The following is a 10,372-nucleotide window of genomic DNA, read 5'->3' on the forward strand; positions in this document are numbered from 1 at the left end:
TGTCCTGCTTCCAACAAGAGCCTGGTGCCCGCTACTCTTGAGACAAATAATAGCCCGGGTTCCTATAAGAGAATTTACGGGTATGTCATGTTTATGCATTGTCTTACATCACATTGTCTTGATACATAATGCGTACAGTATAACTCTGCAATGCAGCATATAAGATTACACCCTGTACTTCTAAGTAGGACAAAATAATAGAGGAGAAGAATGCCAGTCTACAAGCTGACATAAGGCCATTACAGTACTCATTATATACTGTATATAGCTAGCACATTCTGCATCATATAGGGTTGTGTCAAAGGGATTCTGACATCACCCGAGGACCATTTTCCTGTGACACGGTTCATAGAACGGAATTGCTGTTATGAAGATCTGGGGGGCGGGTGATCCATTCCCCAAGAGAGGACCCACTGGAGGGAGTGGGTGCTGGATGTGTCCACCGGGGCAGTGGTGTAAAGTAACACGTACATTTACTCAAGTATACTGTACAGTACAGTTTTGAAATACTTTTACTTTACTGAAGTATGTCCAATGAAATCCAAAATAATACAAATCTACAACATAACTCGTAACTGACGTTTTCTAAAAATTCTAGTAGAGTAAAAGTACAATATTTGCCTCTGAAATGTAGTGGAGTAGAAGCAAAAGTACTGAAAATTTGTACTTGAGTAGATTTACTTACTTTACACCACTGCATGGTGGCTCCTGGAACAATATATATTGAGATGGGGGGGCAGACAAATACATATCATTTTGGGGGGTCCTTGACATGAAAAAGTTTGAGAACCACTGAAATAGCAACATGTTTTTTTTTTCTTTCTTTTTTTTAATACTTTTTAAAAGACATTTGTAAAATCAGTCTAAGGTCTTAATGGGTTAATAGGAAGCTATTTTTCCTCCAGCCAGTTCCGTCCGGACGGTCTTTGTGGGGTTCCCTGAGTACACGTGTCCTGAAAAACATCCATGTGTTTATGTGGGGCGGCTGTAGCCACCAGAGGGGAGGTATTATTCTGGGAGGCAGAGGATCAGAGGATACCCTTGCATGGCCGCCCCCAACCCATATCCCTATTTGTAGCACATAACTTCTTACCACGCTGTTGTTGGTTGTTGACTTTTAAGTTTCTCTCGACAAGAACATCTGCTAAATGCACAGCATACAGCAGAATGACTTGTACTGTGTAGCAGCGCTGCCCATTTCAAATGAGGTTAAGCAGGTCTCTAGTGGTGAGAATTATCCGCCTTGTCAAACGAAGTCCACTTGAGTACTGTTACTTACAGTAAGTACGTTGGTGGAGTATCAACAGTTGCGTTGCTTAACGCTTCCAGTGCCAGCCCCTAGATGGCACCGTTGGAATGCCAGACTTTCTCCCATAGGCGAACGCTTCAGCATCCAGGGGCTCACGTTGCAGTGACGCGCGTGCTCACGTTCGTGCACATCATGGAAAGGTCCCGGATGTTAATGCTAACAGAATAGCTATTCCCATCTAGTCATTTTAAAGATCATTTTTAGGCGATTTCGCCGTAAATAAACCTCGGCGCGCATCCCTAAAAACACAATCCAGAGATATGGGCCTCCAAAGATGTGGTTTTTCATTGGATTCGGCGGCGATTCGCGGCTACGTTCGCGGCTCACGGCCGGCATGGCTTCCCCAGGATTTGGACCACTGGATTTTACATTTAGGCCCAGGCTTCAGAAGGCCTCGGATCATTTTATTCATTTCATTAAATATCCCGAACATGTTCGGGATAGGCACACTGGACTACGTTCCGGAAGCGGCGCTGAACATTTGGTGAACATTGGGGGTCTCAAAAATGTATTTTAAACCATTTTTAATGGAATATATCGTCGGACCATGTAAAATAGCTAGCTGGCTAGCGTAGGACGAGCCAGGACCACCCACGACTATACAAGCAGCTCAGGGTAAGTCAATTAATAAAAAAAAATTGTATTGGACTGAAAATATCCCGAACATGTTCGGGATAGGCACTAAATGAGTTAAAAGTCATGGCAACCTTCATAGAAATGTAGTGGAGTCAAAAGTACAATATTTGTCATTAAAATGCGTTGTATTTTACCTTCCTATCTTATATCAAATTGCGGACGGGCGGTGGGTGGTCGGGCAGACTACAACAAACAATAATCGTTGCTTAAAGGTGATACACCATGAAATTTAACTTTTCCTATTTTAAAACCTTTTTTGGGGTCCCACTAGCACCTTCTATCCTCACAAAGTCCCATTTCTTTTTTTTTTTTTTTTTTCTTTTTTTTTTGGCCTTTTTTTAAGAATATCTTTATTCACGTCAACGTCAAATAAACAACGGATTTACATCATTGCAGTATAATCAAGACATTTCTTTTTTCTTTTTTCTCCCCAACCCATCCCTCCCCCCCATTGTCGTCATTGTCCTATCAGTCCACAGAACATTTAAGGTGAATAGAAAAAGAAAAAAAAAGAACATACATTCACAGTAAAGTCGTCAGTGGGTTGAACTATTCGATAGTATCGATACACACATATCTTCATCAAGTTTTTAGACAGGTACTGCGTTGGCGGAACATTTACAGCTCCTGTCCCTACACAATGTATATTCCTTATATTTGACTAAACATATACTGAACAGACCAATGAGCATTTCTATGGCATAGGCTGATCTGCTGGGAGTGCCTCCAAGTTCTCGAAATAGTTAATAAACGGTTGCCAATAGGAGAAAAATTTCTCAACTGAGCCTCTGAGTGAAAATTCGATTTTTTCCAAGTTTAGGAAACTCATATCTTTGAGCCACATAGCGACTGAGGGGGGGGCGTTGGTGATTTCCACCCCAGCAGTATTCTACGTCTTGCTATTAAGGTGGCAAATGCCAATATGTTCAATTTCTTTGTGGTCATGATTTGAAAATCCGTCGGTACTCCAAAAATGGCAATATGGGGAGAGGGCTCCAAATGAACCGAGAATACCTCAGATAGCACTTCAAAGATTTCAGTCCAAAAGTGTACCAGTCTGGGACAGGACCAGAACATATGAGTGTGAGTTGCCGGTGATAAGGCGCATCTATCGCACTTGTCGTCAATTCCAGGGTAAATTGTGGCAAGTTTAGATTTACAGTAATGAAGTCTATGGAAAACCTTGAATTGAACACGACGACGACGATGACGAGTTAACCCGGTCCACAAAGTCCCATTTCTGACCGTTGTGTCTTTCTCTGGTTTTGGGAAGGCGGAGGTTAAAAGCATCCCACTCAAAACAGGCTGTCCAGATTTGCTGCCGTCGCTGAAGTCAGCGACGGCCGTTTCTGAAGTTCTTCTTTTTTTTTTTTTTTCAAAAATATATATATATTTTTTTTAAAATGATTTTTTTTTTTTTTTTCAAAACGATTTTTGAGGGGGGGGGCGCAGTTCAGGCCAAAGGTGGTACTGCAGCTGAAAATGCTCTGAGAGCCATTCAAAAATGAGAGGCTCTCTATTCAGGAGTGGTAATTTAGCCTCAAACCTTTTGAAAAACGTTTTTGGGACATAAACAATATGACATAAATACTTTTTAAATGCATGGTGTATCACCTCTAACAATGTGACCTGTCACATGCCTAGAGCAGTGGGTCTTAACGTGGTATCCATGGATCCTCATGGTTCCCTGAGGGGGTTCCAAATGGATCCTTTCGCGTCCCATTTGTTTCCATTTGTACACTCTCAGAATTACAGGGGTAAGTGAAAATAAACTTTTGAGAACCACTGGCCTAGAGGTTGTGCCGTTCGGTCGGTGGCCCGCATACGCCACACACGCAACATGGATTGATGTCTAAGGGCCGATTCATACTCCACTTTTAGAGATGAATTTATTTTGATTCAGCTCTGTCCAAACTACAATATGACGTTATTCAGAGGTTTGGGGGGGTGGGCACCACCATTAATTTGGTTGTTCGGTGCCACCGAGATTTTGTGACTCCGTTAACCGAACCGAAATAAAAACGTCTCTAAAAGTGGAGTATGCATCGGCCCTTTGAAGACATCGGTTTAGAAGACATTTAGTAGAATCGGCCTCGACTCTTAATGGGATAAATTACTAATGTAAATGTGTGTGTGTGCGTGCGTGCGTGTGTGTGTGTGTGTGTGTGTGTGTGTGTGTGTGTGTGTGTGTGTGTGTGTGTGTGTGTGTGTGTGTGTGTGTGTGTGTGTGTGTGTGTGTGTGCAGCTGTACAGTAAGCTGCGTTGTGACGATCAGCCCATGCTGGAGCACGTGGAGCAGCTGCTGTCAGAGCTGGGAGGAGAGAAAGAAGAGGAAGAGGAGGGTGACCCCGCCCTCGACGACGAAGACTATGAGCCAGACAGCGATGAGGAGGAGGAAGGAAACGAGGCACCCATGGAACACTGACTGACACCCACTCCTCTCACTCCCTCTGTTGTTCTTTTTATCTCTCTTTCACACTCCCTGTCTTGACTTCATCTTACCATGTTCTGTCTCCACCCACACACACACACACACACACACACACACACACACACACACACACACACACACACACACACACACACACACACACACACACACACACACTATAACAGTATGTAGAACAGCAGGAAAAATATGACAAAAACATTATAATTTTACACAGTGTTAATTGTTTAGGAAACAGTTCTAGTGTGGGGGGTCTCCTTTCCATGTTTCACAAATCGCATAATAGGACTTACACATTTTTTTTCAGTCGTGAGTTATTATTTTGCTTTAATCCATGCACACACGCACGCACACACACACACACACACACACACACACACACACACACACACACACACACACACACACACACACACACACACACACACACACACACACACTCTCTCTCTCTCTCTTTCCCTCTCTGTCTTTCTCTCCCTCTGGCAGTGTTATTATTTCTACAGTGTATCCTCAGAAGTGCCTTTTCTGTGTTTCGCCATTTTATAAAACATCACAATCTTTCACATCCTGGACTCCTCTCCTGTTATCTACTAATATCTGCTAGTATCTACTAATAATTGCTGACATCTGCTACTAGTATATTCTAGTGTCTCCCAGTATTATTATTAGTATCATCATTATTTCCCCTAGAATCTAACCCTTCTATGAACAAAACAAAGTACCGTAATTAAAAAATATATATTTTTTCCACTCGGCCTCCCTAGGAAGTGTGTTATTGGTTTGTTGTGTAACTGTTGTGAAACTCTTATAAAGAGGATTGCCTAGCAAGCATTTATGAGCTATAGAAAGTTGTGATGAGAGATTAAAAAAGGGCATTTTGGCCGCTTTGATAGTCCCACACTTTCCATGAATAAAGCATTTGAAATGTAACAAGCAACACAATTTGTAGAACTGAGAGAACACATTGTAAATGTAGGGTACACAATTGCCCCACATTTTTTTATCAAGATGGTAGGAGCGCACACAGCTCTCGTCACGAGCACGGCTGTGACAAGTAATGGAACAATCAGACCACCAGCACTCACTGGATGGATCCATCATCTTCCATTTATTGTGAACAAAAAAAACAAACGCGTTTCAGCACCAACTCATCAGTGTCACACTGATTATGTTCATTATAGATAACGCTTGCTTGCACAGACGGCAAACAGCGAGCGAACGAATGATAATTCCTTTTCTCATGAATAGTTGGAAATGATTATGAAACTCACTTCTCAGTCATGATATATTTTCTTTTTTTCTTTCTTTCTTGAACGTTTCCATGTTGTAATTATTCCCACGAGCAACATGCAGTCTGCAAACAGGGGAAAAGAGCTGGCTGTGTTGAGGACCTAGATAGATAGACAGGGGGTTGACGAGTCACGTACAGTGGGTAGTTAGCTGCCGTCTATTGTCGCCTAAGTACACACAACAAGCTGCATGTGATTGTATTCCCCACCTAAATCATCATTTCTGCTCTAGCAGCACTCTCAGGCCAAAAAAGAAATCTTCTTTAACCAGTTGGGTGCAACGAGCAACATGGCCTCTCCAGCGGCTGCTGGTGGGGCTTTTACACGCTTACGCTCCTTGAACAAGCTCATATTTCCCATCGATCTTGAGTAAGCTCATAATCTCTGGTTTTAAAAATGATTACATTGCTTTATTACAGCTTGGTTGAATGCTTGATTCTGATTGGTCTATCAATGAATTCAGTGGTGTGTTATTTCTGGATAATGACGGATGAACTCAATAACAGACCGCTGTTTAATCAACCTGCTGCACTGCTTGATTTTGTGCCGTATTCAACGCACAATGACATTTACAGCTAAACGATGCTCTTGAGAATGTTTTTGAAAACGCAACATTTGAAGCGAGAAATAGACAATGCAGTTACCGAAAATGTATTCTATTTCATCAACATTTCATGTTGTTTTCCGAGGCAGCCGTAAGCAACCATAAGCAATGAAGTACTTTTTTGTTACTTTTGGTCAATATATTAATTTATTAAGTAGCCGTGCAATAAGTGTGTCATAATTGATGCTATGCGGCTGTCAAATCCCTTCTGTCTGGGTTTATTTCTCAACAATAACCGACTCAAAAAGTGGTAGAAGTATCAATACTGCAATGTAGAAATACTCTGTTACAAGTAACCGTTCGGAATAAAGAATTTACTTGAGTAAAAGTACAAAAGTATTGGTATCAAGATGTACTTTAATTACAAAAAGTAAAAATACTCATTATGCAGAATGTGACATTTTTAAAACAAATCTTTTGAAAATAGCAGATCTACACGTTCACAATGCGTCGCATCGAGACTCATTGTATGTATATAGGGCTGAAGTGGATAGTGTATGTTTTGTAATAACCAAAATCTATCCACGAGTTTCCTACGCCCCATAGTGCATTGCGCAAACGTCTGCATCGATCTTCCGCCGCCGATTTACAAGCTCACAACGGGTTGCATCTGCGACGCGACGTGAGCTTGTATGTCTGCTGTTAAACCCGGAAGTTTGGTCCTGATAGTCTCCAGTAAACTCCCGCGGAAACTTGTGGATAAAGTAACTAGAAACTAAAGGTTTAAAATAATTGTAGAGTAAAAGTACAATATTTGCCTCTTATGTGTAGCGGAGTAGAAGTAAAAGTACTGGAAATCCCTCCAATTTAGTACAGTACTTGATTAATTATACTTAGTTGTTACTTTACACCACTGATTATCGCCTCGTTATATCTGTGTTCTGCGTGGATGTAGGCCTACTCAATGACACAACAGCAGTTCAAACTAATGTGAATGAATCGCACAAAGTAACTACACTGTAGTTGTGTGAGGTCCTTTAGTCTTGCTTCTTTAGTAAAGTTGCACGGTCATTTACCTCTGCCTCATCCATAATCTTCCGGGACACCTCATCATGCAATATCATTTGCGTAACAAGGTTCCCTGCTGGAATCTTAACCCATTTAGGCCTATGATTATTGAATGCTTTAACCAGTGAAAAATAGCAGATATACAAGCTCACAGCGCGCTGCGAGCTTGTAGATCTGCTATTTTTGAAAAAGTCGTGAAAATGTGTGCAAATCTTTGCACACAAAGCAAATGTTTGTAACTCAAATTTTGCTTCTGGGTGGTCCCTGGAACTGAATATTGCAGGTCCGTGGTCCGTGGTCCTTCACATGAAAAGGTTTGAGAACCACTGACATGGTAGTCTCTCAAGAACAGACTAACTGAGCTCCAGTCAAGTGAAAAGGACCTTTTCTTTGACGATGGCCGGCCAGATTGCTGACACAGAAACATACGTTTTTCAAAAGATCTTCAAAGGATTCAAAAGACACTTATAGAATCGGGTCAAAATTCTAATTTTCACGATTTTTTAAAAATAGATCTACAAGCTCGCAGCACGGCACTCGGTGCCGCGCTGTGAGCTTTTATATCTGCTATTTTTCAATAGTTAAAGCATAAAATAATGATACAAAATAATGTGTACCCGTTCTAAATGGATTAAAGACACTAACATTATCAAGTTGACATGTGCCTCTCCTCTCTACACAGTTTGTTTTTTTCTTTGTTTTTTCTTCTGCTTCAGCTTCTCTTGAGGTATCTTCTCATTCATCAGGTAGACCTTGATGAAAAGTCTGGTCCCGAGGAAGGAAAAAAAAAACTTAAGATTGGAAAGATTTCAAGCTCGACACATAAAACAACGTAATTGTCTGCAGCCACCGCAAACAACAGCAGCTGTCGCACGCCTTCCACCCAAGAGGAAACCTCTCATCACAGAGGCACCAGACTCTGGAGGTGAGGTGACTTCTCTCTGCGTTAACCCATTCAGAGGCACCAGACTCTGGAGGTGAGGTGACTTCTCTCTGCGTTAACCCATTCAGAGGCCGATTCTACGAATCTTCTAAGGCCAAACATTTTTCTGAAAAACAACTTGCTATATCAGTGGTGCTCAAACTATTTCATGGCAAAATGAAAACACAAAATGATATGTATTTGGCCACGGACCCCCATCTTTAAATATTTAGTTCCCCCAGAAGCAAAGATTTGAATTTAAAATGTTTCCTTCTGAGTATAATAGGTATGTTTTCAAAGATTTGCTAAGATTTTAAGATTTTTCAAAAATATATATCTGCTCTTTAACACAAACTCTGCCATCAAAATACCCCTTTGTACCCCTTCTCTGCCATGCCCGTAGAACCCGTAAATGTAATAAAAATTAATTAAAAAACTTTTTTTTATCGAAGCGCAACTAAAATAGGCCGGAACTAATGCTCCGTGATCGGTTTCTACACGGACACATTATTGAGCGGACCACTTTAAAATTGGAGTCCCTGAACCGGAAGCGGAAGTCCGTCCTCTATTTTGGCCCAGCTTACTGTCTGAGCTCCGCGGCTTACAGATGGAGAAGTTATTGATCAATTGAAAAAGTTTCAACGGATTTGAGAAGCTGATGGAATACGCGAACACACGAGCAGTGTCCGATCACGCACGATGGGAACTGGACGAGCGCCCACGTTAACAGGTAGGACTTGGAGAAGACATAGAGAAATTAACGGGCTTTACGGCCGTAAACTACGAATGAGTTAAAAATAGCCAACCAGTGTGCTATAGCTATACTGTTGCTTTCACAGTGTTAAAGGAGTAGTTCACCCCCAAAATTACTTTTCTTCTATTAATTACTCACACCATGGAGACTTTGAGTTCAATAATATATATATATTTTTTTTTTGATGCATTACTAAGACAAAAATTTGATTGCAAGAAATGTACCCACATTGATTCCGGATGGGGACCCAAATCCATTCGGGTCCCCATCCGGAATCAATGGGAATACATTTACTATAATCATTTTTGTCTTAGGAATGCAACAAATAAAAAATGTTTTCATTGAACTCAAGTCTCCATGGTGTGAGTAATCAAGAGAAGAAAAGTCATTTTGGGGGTGAACTACTCCTTTAATGTGTTAAACAAACACGTTCCCTAGAAGACGTTGCTAAATGGAATCCAGCATGTAGAAACCTTTATGGTGAAATTTGAAAATGAATGAAAATAATCAGGTTGATTGGATACAACTGCAAGACACTCTGTGTGTGTTATTGTGATTAGAAGAACCAGACTGAGGCTTTGGTGTGTTCAGTGGAGGTATAAAACAAGTAGTGATAAAACAAGTAATAGAAGACAGCCGGTAGTTAAAAAAACAACAACAACATTGTAGCCTATTAGTGTCCGTCTGAAAATCATGATTTCATTTGTTTTTTAGGTATTTAGTCTGGCTGTGTACAGTTCGCAAAACAAGCATATACACAAAGCAAGCAAGCATGTGCAACTGGCTGCAAACGCAAACCTCTCATGCACAGAACAATTTATGCAGACAGCCCTGTCTTACCTTAATTAAACACGAATGCACACATCCCATTCTTGGACCTGGAGACGTGGCAAATGCTGTTTGACCACTCAAAACAGCCAAACAGCATTTGCCACAACTCCAGGTCTTAAGTTAAGGCATAAGAGCTGGTATTTAAGACAATCAAAATAGAGCCCCACGTGTCTAGTCCATGAGTGACTGACTTCCATTAGGCCATTAAAGCTAAATATCTCAAATAAACAGAACATTTGAAGAAAATACTTGGCCCTACTGGCAGCGAGAGAGCACAAGATATTTGGCACTGACTGATCCACTGGTTTGAGGGATTAGCCCCCAGCTGCACACTCACAGACTCGCACCCAGAGTATAAACTCAGTCACGGACCACGCCATAAGAAGCAGTAAACGTTGCTGTCATTTCTTGTAGTCTCTGACCCAAGTAGGGTCACAGTCACACCAGAGCTGTTTATGGTCATCTGAAAGAGCCTCTGACTCCCTGTCGGACATGACAGCCTAATGGACTGGAACATTTACTGTTCACTTTTCTTTTTGGGAAGCAGGGAGAGAGAGAGAGAGAGCGAGA

General features: G+C 41.3%; 1 protein-coding gene across 1 annotated transcript in view; it reads left to right on the forward strand.

Annotated features, from left to right (window-relative positions):
- Positions 1 to 4,924, forward strand: part of LOC308304589 (uncharacterized protein) — a 97,050-nt gene extending 92,126 nt beyond the window's left edge. Inside the window, exon 11 of the mRNA XM_080749217.1 lies at positions 4,191 to 4,924. Within this exon, the coding sequence (XP_080605343.1) occupies positions 4,191 to 4,370 (180 nt within the window). The 3' untranslated portion in view covers positions 4,371 to 4,924. The remainder of the gene's footprint in view (positions 1 to 4,190) is intronic.
- The last annotated feature ends 5,448 nt before the right edge of the window (positions 4,925 to 10,372 follow it).

The sequence above is a fragment of the Nannobrachium achirus genome (assembly GCF_963921795.1).
Source record: "Nannobrachium achirus genome assembly, chromosome: 2".
Lineage (NCBI taxonomy): Eukaryota > Metazoa > Chordata > Actinopteri > Myctophiformes > Myctophidae > Nannobrachium > Nannobrachium achirus.